The 26,995-nt window shown below is 40.0% G+C and overlaps 1 protein-coding gene and 1 long non-coding RNA gene across 4 annotated transcripts in view; one reads left to right on the top strand and one right to left on the bottom strand.

The window, feature by feature from the left end:
- Positions 1–315: 315 nt before the first annotated feature.
- LOC135308693 (uncharacterized) lies at positions 316–8,543 on the bottom strand. 3 transcript variants are annotated; one of them, XR_010369074.1, is made up of 6 exons: positions 8,233–8,543; positions 7,152–7,402; positions 6,296–6,400; positions 4,609–4,767; positions 3,371–3,566; positions 316–875 (listed from the first exon to the last, which is right to left on the bottom strand). It is a non-coding gene; the product is annotated as an uncharacterized LOC135308693 (long non-coding RNA). The 3 variants fall into 3 exon arrangements; XR_010369073.1 differs by having other exon boundaries at positions 316–3,572; XR_010369072.1 differs by having other exon boundaries at positions 316–3,566; positions 8,233–8,542.
- Positions 8,544–8,747: 204 nt separating this feature from the next.
- The window catches only part of PLCL1 (phospholipase C like 1 (inactive)), a 177,809-nt gene continuing 159,561 nt past the window's right edge, over positions 8,748–26,995 (top strand). The window contains exon 1 of the mRNA XM_064433980.1: positions 8,748–9,262. Coding sequence (XP_064290050.1) covers positions 9,002–9,262 — 261 coding nt within the window. The 5' untranslated portion in view covers positions 8,748–9,001. The remainder of the gene's footprint in view (positions 9,263–26,995) is intronic.

Genomic DNA, 26,995 nt, shown 5'->3' on the forward strand with positions numbered 1-26,995 from the left:
TGGTTTTTGGGGATTTTTTTAGCTGAGAAAATTGTATAAAAGGCAATTTTAGCAGAGCTGATAGGATTTTTTAGAAGTACTTATTTTGTGAGATTACAGAACTCTGCTGAATTGCATTCAGAATATATTCAAAATATTAAATATATTTTATGAATATTTATCAGACAGCAACAAAGCTTATCTTGAGAACAGCACTACATTTTAATGATGTGAAAGGCAGAATAGCCCAAGCCTTTCATGTGCTTCATATCTTGATGTGGGGAATTTAAAGTGAGAAAAGCTGAAAGAATAAACAAACATTCAGAGACATGAAAGTGTATTTTACATAGTTTTAATTGTTGTATCTTCTACATTATACCTCCTCCTTTAGTTAAGAAACCCAAATCTGGGACACTTACATTCAAAATAAGACAGTTGTGACAAAAATGGGACTTCTGCAAATAAATGAGAAAGATTGAGCTATTTTTTACTGTGATGCTTTAAAACCTGAAAATTCAACACACCTATAAATGCAGCAAGATTAGGAATAGAGCTGGTAAAAAATACTGCCATGCATACAAGATCTGAATATCAGAACAAAGGCTGCTGGGCTGCCCTGGTACTGCATGGCTGCTTCATTAAGGGAATTGTTTCCTGGTTGAGGGAGCCACTCTCAAAGGAAGTCAGAAGTGTGACTGTATTTCTGATTCCACATGTCAGCAATGTATATAGAATGAAATGATCTCCCCTGCTGTTCTCTCCCACAAATTAAAAGGCAGTGCTGGACAGTAACAAGGCAGTAAAAGACAAGAGTCTGACTATGCTGGTTCCTGTAGGTTTTCGCCTTTTGTCCTTTTTTTAGCATCAGAGAAAGAGGTTAAGTGAGGAAAAATAAACTGAAGAAAAAGCAAGAGAGAAAAATAGAGAGAAAAAATTAATTGGGAGGAGAAAAAGAATTCTCCAGGCAGAAAAAGACAAGTATATTTTATGAGAAATACATGGGCCTTACAACAAATTGCCTTTTCACTGATTCACTGACCTTGAAAGGACCTGCTACCTTTTTTGCTTCTATTATTTTTATCTCTGGATAACAATAATAGTTTTCCCACCAGCCTTTTAAGATCCTTTTATGGAAATATAAGCATTAATATATCCTTGTCAGAAGGTGTACCTGATGAAAGATTACTTACTTCCTGCTCTGAAGTTCATAAAAATGTCTCTTAGGATGTTACTAGAAGATTGGCTTCTGTCTCTGTTGCATACACAATTGTATTAAAAGAAAAAATAAAAATATGTATCTTGTGAAGATGTACACAGTAATTTCTCTTATGAGCTTGTGACTGGATTCTCTACACCCTGAGCCCAAATTGAAAAACCCAAGAGCTCTTAGGTGTTCAAGGACTTGGAGGAGACCTCTTGAGGCAGTTAACAGTGCTTAGAAGCACTGATGGTGGTCACATGAGAAGTCCCTCTGTGTAAAAGTTATGGTCAGTGCTATGTGAAAAATGCTGAAGGAAGTTACTAATTTCTGGTAAGTTTTCCATTTATTCAAATGGGTGTATTTCTCTTATGTGACATTTTCATTTTGCAGGCCTTTTTCCCACATTCCCTTTCTTGGGCTGGGCACATCTCTCTTCTCTATGAGCTGTGACTTCTCACTCCCTCTGTTTCCACCATTCTCTCTAACCTTTGTCTCTAGCTCCTACTTTGTTTCTGGTTGCCCTAACAACACTCCTGCTCATCTCCTCTTGTCTCTGTCCCCCTAATTTAAAAACAATTACTAGTTACATAGGAAAAACAAGAACTCAAAGCATTGATTTTTAAAATGGATTGCTAATCTTTTCCTATTTAACCCTGAATTTGAAGAGTTTTTTCTGTATTGTTTCAGTTAGAATCTAGCTTTATGAGACTGCTTATCTGTGTGAGTGATTACAGGATTTTTATGCTTTGTTTCTATTTTATTTTGCTCAATTTGCAATTCACTCTTTTTTCCCTATATTTGGTAGAATAGTGGCTCAGGCCATCTGTGAGCTCTGAAATGTTTTTTTTTACCTTTTGCTCTCCATTCAGATCAAGGGGGTTTAAGTGTCTGGACAAATAGGTAATTTAAATTCCATTTGTTTTATTTGTAGTGGCTGATAGGAAATAATCCAGTATAAGTTTTGGCCCACACTATGGACCTTGAGATTTACAAAACAAGAGACATAATTCTTCCATTCCTCCTTAGTTTTTTCCTATCCTCCCTCAAATCACAAAACTTTGAAGAGTGCTGTGTTCAAATACGGCTCACTGAGCTTCATTGTGTATAATATCTGCTCATAAAACCATTTCTTGGCATCTTTGAACATCAAACTTGCAGAGTATATATAAGAAATGCTCTGCTGCCTTTTGACATCTGCATAGCCTGAAGAGTTAATTCACCTGAATCTCCCAAACCTTGCTACCAAGTCTGACTGTGCATCTAAGATGAGATGAAGAGAAGGTAACTGGTTAGAATTAGAGGAGTCTTCCAAACCACAAAGTAAACATGTGACTCTAAGTTTGCCCAGCACATTTTATTATTGATTAGTCTGTGAATCTGTGTATTTGGGAGTAAAACACTCCTGGCCTTGTGTTTGCAGAATGCTTCAGTTGTGCTAATCCTGATGTAAGATACAGTGGAAGTTAGGATAGTGTGTAGATTTTAACCAACAGCTGATTGAACCCCACTCAGAAAAGACACAGATAAACAGTGGTTAATAATTTATGCATGTTATACTCCTACAGTGGCAAATTTCAGGAAAATAAGCTTACTTAGATTAGTCATTAGGCTTTTTTTTCCCCACATCCTTCTAACATGACATTAAGGTACATGCGATTTTGCAATAAATTAAATACACTTCATCCCTGATGGAAAATATTCTTAATCTTCTTAAAATCCTATTCAATTAATACCAGAGGAATTTAAGTTATTTTGAGGATTACATTGTGATCATAATCAGATTGTTTTGTTTAGTTTTTTTTTTTTTGAGGTGACTTTTCCTAATGAATTGAGAGAGAGGGGCCAACTTTGCATACATGAAAACAAACTAAACATAAATGTTTTTAGCAGTTTTCAAATTAATGTAACCCTGTGCTTGGAAGTGGTATCAAGGACTAGACCACCCTGCATATAATTTTAGCTTCAGTTTAAAAAGGAAGACTTTACAGGGTATCTGCTTCCTGTTTGCATATACTACTACTTTAAATCAGTGTAGAAGCTGTCAGAAATATTGCTGGGAATTACTGGCTTGACTTTTTTCACAAGAAACCAGCTTTCTTTGACATGAGGAAAATGTGGGTATAGGTCTTTCCTTGTGAGGCCAGTCAGGCACAGGTGATCTAAAGACAGCAATGTACATTTAACACTTACTTGCTTCAGATGCATCTGGTTTAGCATTTTTGTTTGGATCAAGGGGCAGGTTTGAAGCAAATCTCTGGATTATCCTAATTTACTGACTTGGTTCACATCATGGAGTAGTTTCTGAGTGCAGACTGAGCTCCCAGTTGAAACCATGAGCTATTGTTCTCTTCTCCAATGTGCAGATCTTCTATCCTTGGGACTGGACCTGTACCTCCACCAGAAGTGCCAATGGAATGGATTTCAGGCTCTCATCACCAACACCCTCCCCACACAGACCCACTGCTATTGGGTTACTTGATACTTTCCCTCACATCCTTGTCAGGACCCCTCAGAAAGAATTTAAAGGAATTCTTTTCTCCTGGTGGTTAGGCTACTACATAAAACCTCAATGGTCCAGGATGCTCATGATTAACTTGTTTATGTCCAAAACTAGTTAGGCAATGAGGAAGGTTGTATGATTAACAGACAGAAGGATAGCCTCAATTCCATTCTTGATATATTGACCAGATTTTCTCAAAACTCTTTATATGACTCCTGCTGATGTTGGTAGCAATTTCCTTCTGAGGTAGCAAGATTAAAGACTGTAAAGGTAGCTTTTGTACTGGAATGTTACCAGAATACTTTCTATCCTCAGTAAGAAGAATTCCTGGCTAATAGGTATCATTTAAAACTAATGCTGCTTCCCCAGCTACTGTGCAGTTCATGATAAGCCAAATCATCCCAAAAAATTGCAGGTAAGTGTGTGGGAGCCATGTACATTTCTAACACTGAATATACCCATTGAGCTAGCAAGGTACACAGTACACTTGAACCTACTCTTAAGTAATTACCAAAGAATGGAGGAAATTAAACACATCTATTGGATCATACTCTTCACAGTAGTTAACAAGTTCATGTAGCCTGAAAGTTAGCAACAACTACAATTAAATTTCTATGTATGTGTCACAGTTGAAGAAATACTACAAGCAATGATCAGAGGAGTTAAAAAGAGCTCAGTGAAAAACAGTCATTGGTAAATGTTCTCATTAAGTGGAATTACCACCTACCTTAAGCAAGAGTCATTATTATTATCATTAGACTTGAGTAAGAATTCACCTTTAAGACTCCCTCAAAAGCTCAAGGAAATTTCTGTTATAATGTATATGACATGCCTTTTCTCCCCTCCCAAAAACTAGGCAACTTGCAACTAAACATGGGCAACTTGAGAAAGCTTCACTGGTTGCACAAATGAATAAACTCTGTTTTACCTAGATTGTAGCATGACTTCTGGGATTATCTCAGGCTGTCCCTTAAAAACCTTGTTAACTTCTCAAACTTCAATCACTTTGGCCAAAAATCTGAAGATGGGTTTGACTTATGATGTGAATCTTCATGCAAGTGAAATTAATTCTTGGCAAACATCTACCCTTGAAAATCAGATTGGAAAATATGTTTAGTTATTTACAAAACTAAGTAAGGTATTTTACCATTTTTCCTTAAAAATTTTCTAATATCACTTTCTTCTTTATACCTGGTGCCAAATTTGGTGGAAGAATCACTTTCTTACCAGGAATCTACCCTTTATTGTCTATAAAATTTGGTTCAATTGTTGCTACCTGCTATGATTTTTTACGGAATCTATCTCAGATTTTACCTCCCTTTTCATTCCAGGCTTTACCTAATCCAGGCTCCAGTCAGGCTTGGGCCTGTGTCTATATAGTAAGCAGAGGCTGTGAATTAGGATTAAGTATGATCTAATTTGAGGTCCTGATTTTACCATTTCTCACACTTAATTGATGCACTCTCTTTTCTTTGGGGAAAACAATACTCGTAAAATAAAGGATTATTCCTCAGAGCTAAGAATTTGCAGAAATCTTCTATAACAACAGCATTTTAATTATTAAAAACACTGGATTTGCCTGAAAGTAACAGCAGACTGAAAAGAATTAATCAGTGACTTCATCTGGAACAAGAACATCATTAAGACAGAGGCATATCACAAAAGTCTCTGGTTAAGTTCCAGAAGACAAAACATTTATAATACTAGAAGATACAATGTGATGTATAAGTGTAGTGAAGCTTTTTCAAAGATATAGGAAGCAAGAAAAAACAAGAATTAACAAAAAAAAAAGAAGAGGCATTGAATCAATGTGTGTGTGTAAATATATTTAAATATAAAAATTGAAAACATATGCAGTATGTTTTAAAATGAAGATTTAACTACATTTGCTTTACATTGCATTTTGCAGTTGCATTTATTTCACATTGCATTTTTTACCCAGCCTAAAATATTAATTATAGCTTTAAAGGCAAAATATGACTTGGGGTTGCTTTGCCAAAATGTGAGTGAAACTTAGCAACAAATACACATTTGTATAAATAAATGGTATCATTCTTTTTTTATTGTTTTATAATATCACATTCATGATGTAACAGCGCAGACACAATAACTGCTAAGACTTTAAAAAATCACTTCTTTAAGAATTATCTAGCAAAAGTTTTTCTCATCAATGCTAAAACTGGTTATGATTTGCTATCAGTGTGAATGCATATGTGAAGAAATCAAACCTTTTTCCCATTGCTTTCCCTGCCTTGTGAATTAGATGTTCATCACACAGGAAAATATGTCAATTTTCACACTTCCTCAGCCCTGCTCAATTGGTACAGAAGAACCACTTTTGGCTCCCAGCAGAACATTTAATTTTAAGGGCTTCCCAAAATGCCATGTCTAGGTGCAAGCACTGGTTTATGTAAGCTGTGCTTCAGCACAGCTCCAAGACAACTGTATTTTCAGCCAGTTTGTGATACAAACTACACCCACTGAGGAACAATTGTGTGCCTTAAGGATGGAGATGGAGTAAGATGAGAGTAAAAAAAATCCACGTTAAAATAGAAATTGGAGGCACTTGCTGACTTATGTTCAGACAAACACATAGATGTTCTTATCTATCTTACCTTCCTTAGTTTGAGTGAACTCCTTGACTCTTCTCAAAAATCTGTTCCTATCTGAAGTAGGTGTGGACAGCACAGCAGTGTCTTTGTACAGGGGACTGCATGAAACTGAACACAGAACCTGTTATATACACTTATCACCAACCAATCTTGCTTTATTTAAACTTTCTATGCAAGCACTTTTACTGTAAAGCTTCTTTTTGTCTGCTCTCTTTTTTATTAGACACTAGAAGTATCAAAACCAATTGCTCTTTTCCTTCGTAATTCATGGTTCTCTACAAAGAAAAGCAGATAAATGCAGATGCCTCAGAAGCATCTAGAGATGCAGTCAGAAAAATAGATAACCTTTTATTCTCTTCTAGAGAATAATTTAACTAAACCCTCACTTATCTGTACCATACAAAATTCTAGAACCTCTGCATCTTGTGGACAAACAGATAGAAAATACAATTTGTTCAGTGTTCCATCTAGGTTTGATTTTTATGAAACATAACATCTGTAGATCTTTTCCAGTTAAAGACTTCAGGTGTCAAAGGTTGTAATATAAGGGGAGAATTAAAAGGTTTTAAACCTTTGATGTCAGAAGACGATTCATTTGACAATAAATCTCTCTCTAATATTAAATGTGTCAAACATAGCCTAGGAAGGATAAAGTTCTTTAATAAGTCATACACATCTCTCTGTGAAACACACTACAGAGTTTTTGGTGGATGCAGACTTCAGTTATGCACTGTGTTGTTCCCAAATAACTAAATGAATGATTAAACTTTGTATGATTTCACAAAGTACAGGAAAGATTTGCAACATATTTCTACATGAAGCAATAATTCCCTCTATTAAAACACTGCATGATAATTACCTTCTCTGTTGTATTTAAATTAGTCTTACATCAGTCTGTGGATACATAATAAGTTTTTTTAGTTGGTTTGGGGTTTTTCCCCCACTCTTTGTTGCAGTGACTTGGTGCTCTGACTTGTACAATGCAGACTGGGGTTAAGTCATTCATTCCCTTACAGTCTCTTCTCTCCAGTATTGCTTAACATAAATGTTTCTTCAATATTCATAATTTTCTATCTTCTTTTAGTGCTGCTTATTTTGTGACATTTTTCACTGAAACAAAGCAAAATAACTGTGGTATGCATGTATTGTTACATTTTAACAGAAAATTTAGAAGGAAGCAAATGAAAAAAATTCAGAGGTGTCTAGATCTGTCCCTCAACTACAATATCTTTGTGTTGAATATGATAAATGCCTCAATACCCTCGACAGAAGTTCTAGACCTTTTCAAACATGGAATTCTAAATTATATAATAAATTTATTCTAAATTTATATACTCCGTGTGTGTGTATACATATATAAATTTCACATCCTTTAAGCAGCAATTATGCCCTGTAGCCAGGCATTTGCTAGCAGCTAATGACTGGTTAAGGTAAGGAGGTTCTCTCTTATTTTCTTCCTTAATCAGTGACTGCCAACAGGCGCCAAGCATGTTCATTAGGGACCTACTTTAGAAACCAGGGAGAAATTAATATTCCCACAGAATCTTACTACCTTTAAAGCTGGTAGCTGTAATTTTGAATAGTCCTACATCCCCAGTGACTACCAGCTCGCCCAGCCCTACCCGTTCTATTTTCCATCTCACTGCATAATCTCTTCACCTCTTTCCCGGGCTTTCACCCTTGCTGCACTCCTCCCCACCTTTCCTGAGGTGTCCACGTGGCTAATCTCATTATGACTAAACACCCGCTGAGGAATGACAAGGGACAGCAGGGCCGGCCCGCTCTCTCCCGCACGCCGTCCCTTCCCGGGATGCTCCCGCTCCGCGCACCGGCACCGCGCGCGGCCGCCAGGGGGCGCTCTCCGCCCTGCCAGCGCGCCCGGGCCGGGCCGTGAGGGGCAGGGCAGGAGCGGGGCCGCCCCGCAGCGGAGCCTCACGCACCTGCTTCGCTTTCGGCTCGTTTATAACAGGCGGAGGAATGCCAGCGTGAGTCCTCGACGTCTTTTGTGAGCTGTCTCTTACGGCTCGCAGCCTCAAGGTGCCCCTTGCACCCGCAGCCCCGGCGCTGGCAGCGTCCCTGTTCCTACCACGGTGCCTCCACTTGAGGGCTGCGCGTGCTGCAGGGTGTTTAACCTATCACCCCTTCCACACGCTGCTTTTACCCTGCCACAGAGGCAGCCCAAACCTGCCCAAAACACGCGCGGGGAAGCGTTCCGGCACACGAACGCTCTCGACGGGCAGCACGGTCCTCCACGGGCCCTCTCCGTCAAGGTCGTGGCGGGGGCGCCCAGGTGTTACAAGTCCTCCTACACCGCCCCAGCCACCCCCCGCGCACCGCCCGTCCAGGCGTCCCGCGGGCACGCCCCTCCCCAGCGCCATTGGCTGCCGCCGCGCCGCCGGGGGGCGGCCGCGCCGCCGATTGGCCGAGCTCGCCGTCCGTCAACATAAGCCCGGCTCCTGTCACAACAGCGCGGGGCTGTGGCCGCACTTCCTGCGCGCTCGCCGCGTCCCCCGCCCCGCTGCTCTGGCACCGCGGAGTCCCGCACGGGCACCCTCCGGCCCCGGGACGGACATGGCTCCTCCGGGGAAAGTTGGCACTGCCGCCGCCGGGCCGTGAGAGGAGCGCTGCGGGACGCCGTCCGTTCCTCCGTCCGTGCGACTCCCCCGCCCTGTCAGCACCCCGGAGAAGTTGACACCGCTCGGCGGGGCGATGGCAGAGGCTGCTGGCGGCAGAGAGCAGCCGGCGGCGGGCCGTGCTCCTCCCGACGCCGCTTACCGTGCCGAAGAGGAGCCCGAGCCGGCATCCCTGGACGCCGGGGGCAGGAGGCGGGAGCGGCGGAGCGGCGTTTCGGCCGTGGGCACCGCGGAGCGCTTCCCCGGCGGCAGCCTGGGGCCGGCGGCAGCGGCCGACCCCGACGCCTGCCTGCTGGAGGCGGCCAAGGCCACCCCGCGGAGGAGCAGCATCATCAAGGTGAGGGTGTGCCGCGCCGCCGGGAAGTTTGCGCGGGTCCGCGTTGCTCAGGCTGCAGCCGCCCTTCGGTGCGCCCTGCCCGTGGGGTGGGCAGCGGGTGTGGGAGCCTCCGGGCGGGCTGCGCGCACCCTCCGCAGGCGAAGCGGCCGCTCCGCCGCGCTGCCCCGCCTGGTGCGCGCGGAGCCCCGGGGCAAGGTGCGTGCCCGGAGCGAGCGGCTCTCCGGGGTCTGCGATGGGGTGCCCCTCCTCCCAGGGGTCGCGGTCCCCCCATGTGTTCGTGCGTGACCCGTGGGGCAGCTTCCCGCCGAGTTGTAAAGTTTTTGTGTAGCAGCTCGTACGTGTCCTTATTTAATATTTATGAAGCACCTGGAAGGCAGAATAAATAGCTTCTACCGCGCTGGCTTTCTTGGTTCTTGAGCAGCAAAATATGCAGTGTCACAAATTAACAGAAGGTGTGTTTGGATACGGGCTGTAGTACAGGTTGTTGCGGAGCAGCACCGGGTGTTTAGCACCTTTAATGCGAAATTAACCGGTCGGGCGTGACCTTAAAGCCTCCGCCTTTGTTATTGTCTGGTAAGGAAAATGGTTTTACGATTATGTTGATTCTTCTTTTTTTTTCCGGTTTAATTTTTTTTTTAATAAACTCGTGGTTTTTGAATTAAATGGTATGTCTTTGCAAGTATGTAAGCTTAATGCCAGTTTCTGGGGAACCGATGAATGAAATCTCCTGAGCGAACTTAATTTAGCGTATGGTCACACGTGATCCTCTTGTTAGTGATTTGCACTTGGAAGGCATCGGGAGAACAGCGGAAAAGAAGATTTCTCATCTGTGAATGTGTGAAGGCACTGGGTAGAGCTCTACCTTAGTGCTGGAAGCTCAGGACGCATGCTTAGCTCTTGCAGCTTAATATGGTTATTCAGTGGAAGAACAGATACGCGAAATACTTGCTTTTTGCATTTTAAAGCTATAAACGTTCAGAGGAGACCGAGGTGGTTAAATGCAAAAGAGCCTCGAGGGTCCTTTGCAAGTTTCACATTGAAGTATTAACCCATTAAGCCCAGCAAAGCGTTAAGGGTGGTTTTAGTTTTGTGAAGACATCCACTGTGTCTTTACATGGGAATGCTTCCAGTCTGAAGCTGCATAAATGTATAAATGCTTTGCTAAATCAGGGCCAAAGTTCTGTAACTGTACTAGTAAGGAGGTGATATTTTCTGTTAGAATTGCGTGAAGGTTTCAAAAATGAAAAATACACAATCTTGGATTTCAGTTAAAAATATATCATTATTTTTACAGACTATACCAGCTCCGTGTGGTAGATGTGTTTTAATGTCATAAATGGTGGATAATTGTTAATGACCGAGTAGCATTTTCACTCCCAGTTGATAGCTTGATATTGATAATTTAGCACACCTGATAATAATCAGCACGTTAGTACATCGATCACTCTTCTAACTGGAGGAAGTTCCTTGAGACATATCCCAGGATGGTGTTTAGGAGGAGAATAATTCCTGACAGAGGTAAGGAAGTATTAATGTTCTTATACAAGGAACTGGTAAGGCCTCATCTGAAATACTGACTAAACTCAGTTTCCCGTGCTTAGCAATGGTGCATTCAAACTGGGGCAGATGCATAGAGGGATAGCTAGGATGGGCTGGTAGGGTCTCTGGATTGAATGCTGTATGAGGGGAAAAATAGATTTCTTGGACAAAATCAAAGGACTCTTACATGTTGATCCACTCTGGAAACTAGAAGGTTACTCTAGTAACCTAGAAGGGTTTGGAATGGGCCTGTGATAGGCGTGGAATGAAATATACCTTTGTTAATCTTAAATTTAATTGTTAAATAGATGGATATTAAATTAGGTAACATGGCTGTGTCTCATAGCAGGTGTCTGAACTTGAGAATTCACAGGCTGTGTATCTCTAAAGCACGATGTTGGGACCCCACTGAACATGGCATTTCTTTTCCCTCAAGCTTATCTCAGTGGTATGTAAAAGTGTTTTGAACACAGTTCTCCTTTGGCATTATACTAGGAAATACTAGTAACTTAGAATAGTTAATAGAAATAAATTAGGGTAGAAATTAAATAATGTATTTGTCTGCATTTTCAGGAATTTCTAATGTACTAGGACATGTTCATCAGGTGTTAAATGCAAATTTTAGTTGGAATTAAGATAAAACCCTCCAACTTACATTTTTTCTTTTTTCAGGACTTCAACATGCATGATTTGTGCACAACCATTATGCTTTACAGGGAAATGAATTTTCTAATGATTTATTATATTTATTTTACTCTGAAATGTCCATTTTTCATATAAATCTATAGTCAAAACTGTATTCCATTGCTTCCTCTAAGCTGATCTTATCTGCTGAAAAATGTGACTTTAAGCAAAGGGAGTTGTGCAGTAAGGACAAGTTCTTACTCTGCAGGAGTTGAGCACTCTTGCTCTGTTTTCCATTTCTCTCCCAGCTATTTAAAAGTGTACTTTAAACATGAGTGGTCTTGCTCAATTAAGCAAAAAGTTAAAATTCTGTAAATTTAGCTGGTCAAAGTACACTTCTAACAGCACTTTTTCCCCAGCTGTCATTTGGAACTCTGGAAGTCTCAAGGTTAGCATCTGAGAGTTCAATTCCAGTGGAAGCCAGACTTGCTTACATTGGAGTGTTCTGGCACCCACAGTATAACTGTGAAGTACAAAGGCTGAACAGGGACTTGCTTTAAAAACCTTCCCTGCAGGAAATTCCACTTGGCATATATTTTAAGTAAAATATGAACCCTTCTAAATAATATTCAGTCCATTCATGTGCTCTATATTTGGCTTCAGAAACCAGAGAACTCATTTGTATAAAAAGAACAAAGTGTAGCCAGAAAATCGTTATTCCCATTTTGCTTTGCTGATGTTCACAGCCTTGTAGATTGAGGTAAATGTAAAATAAGATTAATGAGAAAAAGTTGTAGCTGTTTTTGGGCATTAGGTTGTTTCACTAATGTGCGTTAGTTATTGTTTTTAGGTTTTGTGTTTTGGTTTTGTGGGGTTTTTTCCTAATGCGAGGAAGTGGTAAGTGGTCTTGCTACAAAGCTGGAATGAAGAACCTGAAATCAGCAGACAAGAATGCTTGGAGGTAAAACTAGAGAAATGGCAAGAGATCACAGAACTTGACCTGTTTTCTAGGAAGCCTAAAGATGGAGTGTGCATTGACTAAACGATTTGCCAAGTGGTGTTGTGGTTTTTTTTTTCCTTGCTTGTGAATAATCCTGGCCCAGTTGTTTGCAAATAGAATAATAATTGCGACCACTTCTAGGCCAGGAGAGCAGAAGACAGTGCTTGGAGAACTGGATTAGTGTTTTGCAAGCCTTTCTGTGTGGGGGGCTCTAAACTCTAAAGAGTAAATGGATGTTGTTTTCCTTCTGGCATGTTCCTTCTGCCATTGCCATGTATGAGCACTTTAATAAATGAGTAGGAAGGCTGTGTAATTTGTTATGTAATGCTACTGAAATACTTTGTAGCTTTCTACCAAAATATTTCTCTGTCAATTCTTATCAGCCATCTCTCTCTGCTTTGTTTGCATGCAAGACAAACTTTTGGGATCATGTGTTTGTTTTCTTCCTGGATCTTTGTTTTAAGATACTGTAGCAGATAACGCAGCAGACTGTGCCCATGAAATGAACTTGAGTAGCAGCTGCAGACTCTCAAACTCGGAGACTTCAGTCACAGTAGAGCTGTGAGACCTTTCACTGAAGTTCTTCCAAAGGCTATTTGCCTGCTTCATGTAGAGATTTCTTTTCCTTTAAAAGCCTGTTGGGTTGTCCTTGCTTATAATACACTACTAGCCTAAGAACTGCAAGTTTTAGGGTTTTGCAGTTTAATTAATTAGTGGAAGTGTATCAAGATAGCCAGCTGTCTTATGTCAAGACTTGTATTTATGCTTGTGACATTCTCAGCTTTAGAAAATCTCCTTGCAATGAAAGCAGTGAGGCTTAGTTTCTTTCAGTTTGTTCTGATGTGTGGTGACAGAATTCAAGTATTTCAAATACACGCCACATCTATTTATGCAACGTAACTATTTAAGACTGTTTTCAGAAGACAGAGTTTTTCAGGACTCTAATGATTCTCCAGACCTTTTACATAGTTTTGTTGTGTAAGCTTGCATTTGGGCACTTGCTGCTTAATAATCTAAAACTATGACTATGTAAGATTCATTAAAGCTGATAAACCACTTGATAGTCCAGTGCTGATTTTATCATGAATGCATTCTTTGATGTATATGTACCGGAGGAAAAAAGGACAATACGTAAGTTGAGATTTTTAGGCTCTACCACATTATTTAAAATAAGGTATTTAGAAGGGCAAGAATGACATGTCTAGCCATGCAAAGACTGCTACAAAATGGGAAATTCACCAGATAGATCTGGAAAAATGTAACTGGTGGGTGATGTTTTTATGTATGTAAATTACCAAACATTGTGGGAAACAGGGAATTGATATTCACTCTCTTTCACAGAATGTGAAGTCAAGGAAAAAAACAGTGGTAGTTCTTTAGCACCAGGTTGAAAGAAAATGACAATATTTCCTGATGCTGCATGTGAGTAAATCATGCACTTTACAGCCCCAGAAATCTGTGCAGTCAGACATGTAAATGGGTTTGAGCAGGTTTGAAATGACAAATTGATGAAGAGAGCTTCACAATGCACCAAAAGCATCTGGCTTTGAAAGTTCCTGAACTACAAGTGCTTGAACTCTGGGAAGCTGCAGCAAAGAATCGACCACTTTGTACTTCCTTGCTTCTTATGTGTCTCCCCAGGCGTGTACTTGTCTTGGGATACCAGCCTAGATTGATCTTTATCTAACCCAGTATCTGTTTGTTAAAAAAAAAAAAACTTAAAGGAATTGTTAAGAGACCTAGGAAAACTGGTTTTCATTACTGCTAGTATAAAATTTCCTTAGAAATTAAAGAATCCTCTTTGTTAATTTAGTTATTTAGAATTAATGTTTGCCAGCTTTGCAGAAGAGAAGTGGTTTAAAGATATGTTTTGGTGTGCTGTGGCATAGCTGTTTTGTTTTTTTTTTTTATAACAGTGCATCTCTATTCCATACACCACTATTTTTCCTTAAGTATCTGTTCAAGACAATTTTTGACAGAACAAATACTGGTTATAGACCTGCTTTTGTCAAATGAGTTACAGCCAGTAATTAGTATCAGTGAAGATGGGCATTTTTTCTTTGAACTGTTGTGTTTATCACTGACATGCATTCTGGTGGAGTGCAGTGGATATTTCAGACTGGGGTTTAACTTCTGTCTCTTTCCTCTTTGTTCCTAAAGCAGTATCAGTAGATCCAGTATAGCTGTGCCTAAGTTGGTAACACTGTAGTGAGAAAGATTAGGTCTTGTGGAATTTTTTGTGTCAAACTATCAATAATAATGATCATAGCAATGAAAACCACTATATATAAAATGATTTTGGCATATGGGACTTGGGAAGCTGTCCCAAAGGCTCACCTGGCTAAAAGTCTCCTAAAAGTTAATGGGTGCCTTTACACTGACTTGTCTGAACTTTACTACTTGAAAAATTTTAAACAAACCCAAACAACATACATCCAGGACAAACTGCTTCCTTTGAAGTTCATAGCAAAAATGGCTGCTAACTATTCTAGTAGTAGTCCATATTTCTTGGTTTGGTTCCACTTGGCACATAATGTAAGACATGACCAGTGATCTCAGTAAACGTGGGTACAGATGGATAAAGCCTTGTGTTTGGGGTGTTTTTCCATACCAGTTCAGAAGAGTCAAGGTGATTTGAGTGTCCTGCACTGGAATTACTGAAAGGTGACCTTTCTGTAGGATAACAGCAAGTCCAGTGGTCTGCAAACACAAGTTCTGGCAGGTTTTTTCAGGAAGTTGGTTGATAGGTTTTCTAGGTAAGAGGTGGGAGCTGTTAAGGTTGGGAATAAGAGATGAAGTTGGTGATACTGGTTGATTTGTTTTTCAATTATGTGCATAAAGACTTTTAGTCAGAAGTACATAAATGATAAAAAATAATATTCTGATGAAGTAATGGGGCTGGTGGACAGAGCAGTGGTGGAGGAGGAAAGCTTTCTATTGCTTTCTAAATATTTCAGTTAAGCAGCTGTTAATAAAATTAAGTTTTTGTATGTGTGTGGAGATGCAAATCCTGTTTCTCATGCTAATGTTTTATTCATTTTGTCGTTCCACTGAGATCACTGCCATCTGTAACAAAAATGTTTTAATTGAGTTAATGGTATATATTTTTTTTTCCTGCTCTTCCCTACAGTAGATGTGAAAATGCAGTCAGTTACTGTAGAACCAATAACACATCTGCTGTGGTGAAACATTTAGCTGGTCATTCTTGTAAGCTTAATCAACCTATTTGATTGGTAGGTGTAATTTCTGGTAATACTGGGTGATTTTTCTAAAATACGAGGAAGGATGATTAATATTACTTTTAATAACACATGTATTCTAGTTTGGGTTTTTTAAGCTAATGTGACTTGAAGGTTTTGACATGTATGACAGTTCAGGAGCTACTCAAACTTGATTAAAAAAATAAATGCTACAAATGGCCAAATGCCTTTACTAAGTGCTAACATGTTCTGAAGACTCATAAAGATCATTGTATGTGTAGGTTTGGAAATATATTGACAATCAAAGCCTTGTTCTTAAATCTTTCTGTACCATGAATATTCTGGGGTTTAAAACCTACTTGCGTAGAATCCTGTTTTCTGGAAGAGTCTTATGTCTGAAGTTTGCAGTTTTAAGTGATTATTAACCCCTTCCTGAAATAATGTTCAAATTTCTTAGAGTACTGTAATATCTTCATTATAAATATCTTCAGTTGTGGTTCACTGTTTAGTGTGTATTTATTAAGTTGAAAGATTCTGGCAATTAAGACTTCGTAGAGGCCTTAACTGGAATCAAACTGGAATCAAACTGAGGTAAAATATTCCTTCTCTTCCAGAGCCACTTACATCAATGAGATTAGCTTTGGGATTATTATTTGAGGCAGCATGCATCGGGTAATTTTATTGTGGGATGCCTGTTTAAAGGTGTATCTCACTCTAAAAGATAACTGGCACCAAAGTATTACTGTACTGAGGGAATTAAAAAAAAATATTCCAGCTCTAAATGTATACTGAGAAAATTGGATTCTCCTTCTGAGTGGCCTGCTCAGGGGAGTACTGACACACCATGTCTTAGATAATCCCAGCTGAAACAGCTACAGAAGACATTCATTAGAGTCATATTGAATTTTCCCCACAGGCTCCTCATCCTGCTGGATCCTGGTTGTCCTTCAGGTTGACCTGTGTTATGCTGCTTTGGTACTTCTTGAAGGGGTAAAAGGAGCATGTGTTTGCTGCCCAGCTCTTTGTTCAGAGTGGAAATGTGTTTGAATACTTCAAAGTTGACATACATTGATTTGTGTGGGTGTAAATGGCTGTAAAAGCTGCAGAGTGGTTGGTAATTAGGACTCAAATCATCCTTGTTCATTGGATGCCTGTTTTGGTAACTGGGATGCAACTTTTGAATGGGCAGTAAGAATCTCAGTTGGAAATCTATTCAGTATGAAGCTGGCTGCTCAATTTGCATACCTTTCAAATAAGTCTGTAATCTAGAGTGAAGTGCAGTGCTCAGCATTTATTATTTTATGGACCCAAAGTCTGTTAAGCTAATGTTGAATGGTGATTCTCCCAGAGTAGTTTGGACCTAATTACCTGTGTTGTGCTATAGGTGGACACAGGATGTTTTTAATTCATTAGATGGGTTTGATGGATTACTAATTTGTTTTGATTGTAGGCTATGAAAAAAAATTAATGCTATTTTACTCTTTCAGATAGTTTGGAGGATAAATACAACAAAAAAGGGAGTTCCTTAATTAAAATGCAGGATGCACTTGTGGTATGAGATGCCTGCTGCTCATGGAAATGTCAGTATCTATATTGCTTTTGTGTATACTTGTGGACTTTTGTCCATTTTGTGTTGATGTATCTCCTAGAGAATGTGTCTGCTTAAAAACCAAAACAAGAGCAAGCAGCCAGACAAAAACTTCTGCCAGGAGTATTGATGAAGAAGATGCCATGAATTTTAAGAAATTCTGTTATACTGGGTCCTACTGCAGTCAATGAATTTTGAGGAGCAGGTGTGCTTTGGAGATTGCCTGAGAATGACAGGTACACCATGCTTGCAAGAAAAAGGCAGAAAGTAAATAGCAATAAGAGGTAAAACTCCTTGGTCAGGAATCAGATGCTAGTGCTTGACTACACCAGGGAAGAGCAGGGTGAGAGCATGTCTGGAAACTCAAGCGAAATTCAGAAAATTGGATTATACATAATCAGAGTGCTGCTGAGAGCATGGCTGTCACGGGGAGCAGGCAAGGCTGAAATAAAACCTGGGAGCCTGGCTGGGAGGTTGGGCACTGCCCTCGGGAGTCAGCCAAGGGTGCACAAGCAGGACAGGGGTGAGGTGGAGGACCAGGACTTGAGGAAGAATTTTGAGCACAGCCCCGAGCTCTGCTGCAGGGAAAGTCACACAGGAAAATAACAGTTTGTTGCCTGAGCTGGGTTGCTCTGGTTTTGTGGTCTCTTGGGCATGCACTGTGCTAGAGGTGTGTAGGTGTTTAAGGGGACTGGCTGCTGAATGATGTCAAGTTTGGGGAACCTGGAAAAGGGCACCAGGTGGCTGCCAGAAGCCAGAGGGGGCTTTTTTGCCACAAACATTTATGGCAGCTCTGGTTGAGAGAACAATGGGAGGATGATTGAAGGCTGCCTTGGTCCTGCTCTTGTCAGCTTGGTGGTGATTCCTTGCATCTCTCTCTTAAGTGAAGATTGCTGCCTGTTTGGGCATCACCTATTAAGCTTTCCATACCCCTGTAGCATTTAGGCAAGCTTACCATTGAATTTTAATATCACTGTGATGTTTTAGTTTTGCTTTCATTGTTGGGATGTTTTTTTGAGGAAATAGATTATCTTGGTGATTCTGTCAGTTTTAGCCTACTTGCACAGAAGAATGATAAGAATAATTTTTACTTAGTGTTAAGTTTTCTCTTAGGACACAAAACACATTATGGGCAACACTTAGCATAAATGTAGATGAGTTCTGGGTTCTCACATTTAATTTTTTTATAAGCTGTAGTTTTGCTTGGAAGACCCATGTGAATTTTTGTTGTTGTTGTTCTTTTAATTTGATTTTATAGCAACTTCCATGAATAGCTGATTAGAAGTTGTATTTGCTCACCTAGAGGGGCTGCTGAACTCTCTGAGCGAGAGCTGTCAGGAGAAAGCACTGTGAATGGATTACTGTAGGATCCTTCCTCTTTTTCTGAATGAGATGATGTAGGAGGCTATTGCATTAATTTAGCAAACGTAATAGTTTAATCAAGGTACTGTATTCCATTGGAGTATGACACACCTACAGTCTGCCTCATGTAAATACTGTAATTAAAAATTCTCTGAGCACTGGCTAAAAAATAGATGTTGGAATTCATGGAACATAAGAAAAAATACTTTCTGCAAATATTTTGTGTTCAGTGATAGATGGAGCCCAGTCCCACAGACTGCCTGGAAGCTGCACATGATTTATTGGGAATGGAGCCTTCATTTGCTGGAGCCAGCCTTGCTCTGTGGGTGACACCCAAGCCTTGGCACAGGGGTAAGGACAGGCTTGTCCTGGGACATAGACATGGATGGATCCTGAAGGAAGGCTTGTCTTCTAGTGTTATGTAAAATCAGCTGTACTTGTGTATGATTTGGAAATGCAAGTTATGGTATTCACATAGCTTGTGAATTTCTTCCTCAGTGTTATGATTCACAGTGGCAGTTGCTCCCTAAAGCAATGCAGATTTTCAGTATAAACATAGTTTCTGCAGTCTGAAATCAGTGGCAATTTTTCCATTGCCATCAATGGAGGAGGGATAGGATTGAACACAAATAGCCAATCACTAAACCCTGTTATTTTCCCTCACAATTTTCTTTTTCAGACTCTTAAAATGTGGTTAATTATGTTATGCTGATTCTAGTTTGAGCTAGGCAAGGTTTGTTTGGCAAAACTGTATGACTTTAAATATCAGTGCTAATACTGCTGAAGAATGAATTTTGGGGGATTATTTCTAGATAAGTTGTTCTTATTAGAAGCACAAAAAAGACTAAGATTTTATTAGAACTGAGAAAAAAATAGATGACAACTCACAGCAAATACATTTGTTTGTTTGCTTGGCAGTACTGCTGCGGCATCTGTGTGCTGAATGCAGTTTACAATTCTGTTCTTATTCAACACTTTTTTTTCCTACATCCTTATGGATGAAAGGGAGGTACTCTCTTACATGGTAGTGAGGTACGCTGCTTTGATGGACAGGGCTAGTGCTTAGAAGTGAGTGATTTCAATGGACTGATCTAAATCTCCGTTTGATCTTGAGATCAAATTGGAGCCTGTTTGTGGCCTTCAGAACATTCTCCTGGTACCCTTGGTTGCCAGAGGAGTGCCAGAGAGTTCCCTGCAGCAATACCTTCCCACTTTGAAGACTTATTTATTTTAACCATTATAACTACTTAAATTATTTTACGTTCTCATGCTGAGCATAGATTATATAGACCAGTCCAAGGACTGTGGTGTTTTCCTGCAGAAGAAGCTGGGTTGCAGCAGTAGATGGGGGAGGATAAGTAAATTGTTTGGCTTGGGAGAGTGAAATGTGAGTTAAGCATCGTGCTTTGCCTAGGCTCATCAGCTCTTCTGGGAGGGGCATGGGTGTGGGGAGCAGGTAAAGCTTAAGTGATAGGAAAAAAGGTTGATTTAATGAGATGAGGTTAACATCCTCATTTGCATTGGCCAGCGTAAAGATGTCCCCGTGTGCTGTGAAATGCTGACATACAAGCACTTGTGATAAAATCTTGTGCCTTTGCCCAAAGAGCTCACCTTTCAAAGGGCTAATGGCCAGTATCATGTTTAGAGGTGAGCTGGGGCTGCATGGATGATCCCGTTTACCAAGAACAGATGAGAGGGAGGGGAACAGGGAGCATAAACAGGGCAATGCAGAGCACAGGGCTCAGATGCTGGGAAGCTGCAGTTGTACCTGCTTGTGGCAGTGCCTGTGGTGTCTGGGGAAGACAGCAGTTTTCTTCCTTTTGAAATGATCAAGACTTAAATGCTGATAAATAAAAAACCCTGGAGCTTAAGAGCGCATTCTTATCCTGTATAGCACTACCTTGCCTTCCCAGTATGGAGTACCACACATTTTTCTTGGCTTACTGAAGAAAATTGGCATGAAGCTGGTGCCTGGCTTCCACACAGCCCTGCTCTGCAAAGAGGAAACTGTATCTCACTTCAGACCAGCTTTTAACTTCTCCAGTGATACACAGCTCTCAGCTTGAATAAACAGCTAGCTATATCCTACTGCAAGTGCATTTGGCATAGTTTTTAGAAATTTGAGGATTTGAAAGGAACAGTGTGGGCACAGTGTTCTGTTCACCAGGAGAAGAAATATCAGCTTTCTAACCTAGGAGGGTTGCAGCATTTTCTGTCTGCTTTGAACAGTTGTGAGGCAAAAGATAGGACCCTGCTGAAATCCACCATTGGTGGGGTATAATATAGAACTTTATATTTAATCTGAAATACCATTTAGTTTGTTTATTTATCTGTACACCTACTCAAGGATTGCAGAATGTCTCTAGCTTGTGTTGTGGCATATTGCAGCCGGGAGCACATATTGAACAGTTCTCCAAATTCTACTCAAGGAAAACACTGAAGTGTTTGTGTCTGGATGTGTGTATGTTCTAAAGAACATAGTTCCCACTTGCTCAGTTTATTATCTTCCCCTTCATCTATGTATATAAGTATTGTATATACTTTGCATGATAGTAGAAATTCACAGAACATGTGAAATTGACTTTTTATGCACAAAATTTTGCAGTATTACATAATTTTAGCAGTGGGAAATTTTGTTTTTCTTTGTATGAATCCAAGAACTGAATGTGGTGGTAGTTATTGGACAATACAACTTCTTTTCAAAAGGAAGAAAAGGCCATTTAAATTCAGTATTGCAGCAGAGGTGTATGAATAAGAAGGTCAAGTATGGTTTACACTGCTAAATAATCTGCATCTATTGGAAATATTTTTTCCATCTCCTACTCTTTTCGGAATACTGTAAATACAGCTTGGAATGGTTTATTTGGGAAGTTTTTAAAAAAAATTGTGTATGGACAAGTCTCAAGTTTTGAACTGACGGTCACCAGGAGGTAGCTGAAACTAAAGCTGGTACTAGAGTGCCTATATAGTGATTTGTGTTAGGTCTTAATTAAAACGTGTTTCTGTGTGGACAAAGGCCATGGGCCCATTTCTTGTAAGATGGAGATGAAAATAAGAATGAGAACAACCAGAGAATAAAGAAGGGCAAACAATGCATCCATAGACTGATGTGTGTGCTGCAGAATTGGTGTGCTTACCTACAGCCTGAGCTGGTGTTTGCTGCAGAAAGCTGCTGTAGCAGGAGGGGAGGTGCAGACTGACTTGAGCTGCTGTGGCAGACTGAGATATACCAAGCACTCCTCTTGCCAACAGAATTGCTTGAACAGAGGTGTTGCAGGCCAGAGGTTGTGTGTGTTCTTCTGCCTGCTACACCAAAGTAGGATCTGATCTGTACAGTTCTTAGGTAGAAAAGACAAATTGGGAGCCTTTGACAAAGAGCTCAGTATCCCAAGTGAGGGTTACCTTTGTGAGTGCTGGATAGTGGGAGTTAGAAATGAATGCCATCTTTCAGGGTAGGACCAATGAATGCCCCCAGCAGAAAAATAGCAAGTTACTTGCAGTTTGGGCAGGGGAAATTTTTCTTTGATCTTCCTGGCTATGTGTGTAAAAAGTCAGCTCTACAGTTGAATTAATAAAATAGTTTGTGTGGTGATTTTTCTTTGTTGTTTGTGTTTGTTTTTGGCTTGGGTTTTTTGGGGTGCTGTTTGTCATGCCTATCTGTATTTTAGTGGTTGTTCAAAATGCATTTTCTCTTCATGAATTTTGTATGCTTCTAATTAGAAGCTGATATCTGAATCCATGGGGAGCATTTGGGTATAACCTTGTATTGCCCCTTTGGATTTATTATGCTCCAATAAAGTAATTAATGGATGAATGCAAATATTAAAGTATATGAAAGAGTAATGTTGTAGAAAAGATGCAAATATGCTGCGTGTTTGTATAACTCGATATCATCAGTTGCTTCACAGGTGACTTGGCTACCCCTTAATCTCTACACCAGATTTTGTTGAGGTACAAAACTTGAAGATTTCCTCCCTCTTTCATGTTTTTGAAAATACAGTGGGTTTTGTTTTCCATTTGGTTTGGTGCCTTTTTTTTGTTTGTTGTGGTTGGTTGTGGGTTTTGTTTTCTTTTTTTAGTTTAACTTTTTTGTTTTTACTGTTTTACCATTGCATATATGATATGTGTTTTGGTTGCTGTAGAGAAGATTTTACTGCATCAGGAAGGTTTTTGGGATACTTGCCATGCTTGGATGTATGGGTTGTGGCAGTTCAGTTGCAATTATCATTTTAAATCCCTTTTAAAAAAGACTGGAGAGGCTAACTTCAGGAGCATTGGACTCAAGACATCAGGGAGGTATTTAGCGTCCTTCTGGAAAGACCTGAGGTGGCTGGACACATAACAGCTGTTAAATGAGCTTCTAATGGTGTCAGATGAGCCACTAAGAACTAGAGAATGCCAGGCTTCTCTCTTTTCTGTGATGATTTAGTGCTCAATAGCAGTAAAATAATCCAGGCAATGCATCAGGGAGAATTGCTGCTTTTCTCAAGTGGTTCTTTAACTTTCAAGATAAGCTTCATGGTGTTTCCAGTGATAATAATGATTAATGCTTCCTTTGCTGTTGACTGCTCTAGGGTTTGTTTCTTGGTAGTTTATATACTATACGAGAAGTTTAGCACTGTCTCTCCCAGCAGGTCATTTCCAGCCATGCCTAACTGCTTAATTAATTGAGTCATTACGATAATGGATTTGTAGTTGGTTTTACAAATCTGTCTGAGTGCCTTCTTCCCTGAGGACACCGCTGTACCTTGTTCTGAGAGGTGTGAAAAGCAAGAAGAAAAGTTTAACTGCCAAATAACTGCACAGAGGAGCATTCAGAGACTTGGAAGAGAGCAGCTCAGGAAATAATTCCATGCTCCTGCTCACTTCAAAGTATGTTCTGTGTTGTGAAATAGTTACTTTTAGGGGAAGGACTGTTTGGCTTAAAGAGAAAGCAGAACTTGTACAATGTTAGTGGAAGGACCTTTCCCATGTAATCCTGTATAAGTAATCTGCTGGAGAAATTGTTGCTTGTATTAATTATTGTATGCATAGAGCCAAAACACAGGGATGTTCAGGATGGTGTCGGAGTATCTATTACTGGCAGAATACAGAGAGATAGTATGGAAGTATGTATTCATAGGGACAACAAAGGCTTGTTGACCTACAAAATCCTTCCCTTGGACTGGGGCAGTGAAGGGGGAAAAATATCTCAGGAACCCAGTTAAATTTTTTTCATAACATTTCTGTTGTAGTTTTTTTTTTTTTTTTTTTCCCTGTAAGCAAGAGTAGTTCATGTGTGAAAGCTTCATCCTGGCTAGCCATATTTTGTCCATCGTGTGAAGCAGTGCCTGGTGTCAGGAACACACAGGAGCCTTGCATGTCTGAATGTATCTGGCAGCTTGGGGGAATAGGCTGGGTGTGTAGAGCAGGGGGTCAGTGCAGAATGCTCGCAGTGGGACCTACTGTGGCCTTGGGTAAGTATTTCTAGCCTTTGCCAGAGGCTGCTTGCTATTTTTAAATAGCTGCTTTACCTCGTATTTTATGGCCAAATACCTTTGCTCTTTCCTGTTTGGTTTTTTCCCCAATCTTATCTTGCCACTTAAAAATAGAACATTTTATTTTACTGCTAAACAAATAGTCATCAGTTAATGCTGAAGATCATTAATTACATTGTCAGGTTAAAAACTGTCTATCTGCAATATTTTTTCCACCTAATCATGGTATTTGCCCTGTATGTTGGATTTAAATGTAGTCTGCTTTGAAACAACTTGCTATGTGAGCACTGTTTTCCAAATGTCTGGAAAAGCCACAGCGATGGCACTCAACCTCCGAATATTTGCTCAGATTTTTTATTTGCCCCCACTCACTCTCCACCATAACCATGTTACTGTCAACTCAAAATCTGCTCCTTGATTTTGGTCTGTGGCCTTGCCCATACTGGAAAACAATTTGACTAAAACTGTAAAAACTACACATAAAGTCCATTTTATCAGGAAAAAAAAATGTAGTTCGCTGTCATTCCCTGCTAAGTGTGGGTTCAACTCTGAGGCATGTTTTGACTTGATGCATTTATCTTGTCGCTCTTGTATCTGTGCTGTCCCTGAGCAGATCAAAGCTGAGTATCGACCCAGTTCTTTCAGTGTGTTTGGGGTTCTGCCCAAGATCACCTTGCAGCACCTTTACAACAGTAGGGTTTGCCAGGACTTGCAGGAGTCTTGCACTATGGTGCCAGCACTGGACTACTAAGAATGACGATATTATGTTGTCAGCAGACTTGTTGAATCCCAGTCAGTTCTGGAGTTTTTTTCTATGATGCTTTTAAAAACTTTTGCTGTATCTAACAAAAGTGTGGTGCTGTGATTATTGCTCTTTTGGTAGGACACCCTTCCAGTGTCCCAAGACTCCAGAATATGGAATAAGCTGGATAGTTTCTGCTTGAAAACTAACTTTGGATCATGTAGGAGTTACTGTGTTTATTTCTTTTACCTCCACAGTAGTGTTGAAAGCTTTTATTTTTGTTGCCATGATAACGTAGTGGTGAGTCTTTAGTTCATGTGTTATAGTTTCAGAGATGAAAACCCCATCCTTCATGTGTGTTTAAGATTGATGGTAAGAGAAGGAAAGGTAGACACTCCCTAAGGACACTATGCAGCACAATAAAAGGTTGATTGTTTTTTTAAATAAGCTTCTTCCCCAAAAGCAGTATGTCTACAATGCTGATTAAAAAGAGTATGCAGGAGAGACAAATGAGAAAGAACAGCAGAGATTATTTTATTGAATATGAGAGGAGTCTTTGTGATCACTCTGTAGAAGGATGAAACTTTTAGACCATTATATGAAAACAGAAATTAATTGATTTTCTTCACTGGGCTTTGAGACTGTCAGATGCCTCTTTTGCGTTTGCTGTCGGTGAGGTTAAAGAGGACACAATGTCTCTGGTGCTGGGCTGTTTGGCTGCAGCCCCAGCCTGCACAGCCTCCCAGCTGTACAGGTGGGGAAATCACTGTTTCCTTTGGAACAGCTTTTACTGAAGGAGACACCTTTGTCTCAAATATGACAAATACTGCTTTGTGTGACAAGTTGTTAGGTAGTCTTCCTGCAGCAGTTGGCTTTAAGTATTAGTGTATTTATGTCATGTTCTCTTTCTGCAAGTGGTTCTTCTTTTTGCATAGAAGGGTGGAGATTGTATACATTTCTCTCCCAAGCAACGTAAAAAGCTGAAGATTGTTGGAGGCTGATCCTGCTTAGTATTCAGCATTCACCTTTTGTTGGAATGTGTCCTGAAGCTATTTAGGCTTCGTATTTTTCCAGACTGATGGAGTCTCTTTAGCCCCAGAATTTTTCTTTTCAGTGCAATAATGACACTCTCTTGGCTTCATTGTTCTCGACCATTTTTCTGAATTTTTCAATGCTCGAGGCAATTTCACCGTGGTATTTGATTGCTCTCTTGGAGTCTGTGTTCTCACTGGGTTGGATACTTTTCCTTTGGACTTGCTCTCCCATCCTGGAGCTGCTGTGGTGGTGTGGTAATTCAGGCAGGTCATAAATAACCCTTGACAGAGGTGTTGCTATAAACTAAATTTCTTGGCTATTTGGGAACCCTTCAGTCAGAGAACAAATCCTTGATTGCCAGTTCCTGAAATCAAGACCTCCTGCTTCCATGTAGGGAATCAGAACTGTCTGATATTTCATTCTTTCCTGCTTTGCCCTGTAGAGTTGGCTCAAAGATGAATTCAGTTGTCTTCTTACATGGCCTTTGGAATTTGCCAGCACTGTTAAAACTCCATTATTTTGAAAAGAAGCCCCCAAATGTTATCTCCTATGGGTTCTATAAATGATAAGTTTTTATTATGAAGAAAAGTAGTACCTTGAAAATATTTTCAGAATTAAACTATCTATACTTCAGTGGATAAAGAAAATAACTGAAGGATACAAATAGTATTATGTTAATCAGTTTCATAACAAGCAATGGCAAGAGCTGCAGTGATGAAACAGCATAATGAGTTACTTTAAGCATGAGTTACTTTAAGCATTTGAGAAGGGATATAATCTCAACCTGCAGTTTTTAGGAGTGGAAATAAACTTTTCTAAGACGTTTATTTTGGATACAAACTGAAAGGGATTTCAGAATGATCGATTCTGTAGCCAAACAAAACTAGAGGCTACTGTTACCAGAAGTCAGCTGTTATTATTTTACTTAAAATCTGTGTAGTTCTGCTTTATTTTTCAATATATCTTGCTTGATAAGGTTACAACCATGTGAAAGGAAATCTGCTGTCTATGAAATAGCTACTTCTGCTGCTTTTGCAAACTACTTTGACATATGTGTTTCTATAGAAAAGGTGGATTGCTTTCTCAAAACTCTTTAGACTTTCAGGGTGGTGAAACCTCCTTCTTCCACAAGAGAGACCCCCAGGAAAAATATGCTTGGTGTTAGG

Source organism: Passer domesticus, chromosome 10, assembly GCF_036417665.1.
Source record: "Passer domesticus isolate bPasDom1 chromosome 10, bPasDom1.hap1, whole genome shotgun sequence".
In the NCBI taxonomy this organism is placed as follows: domain Eukaryota; kingdom Metazoa; phylum Chordata; class Aves; order Passeriformes; family Passeridae; genus Passer; species Passer domesticus.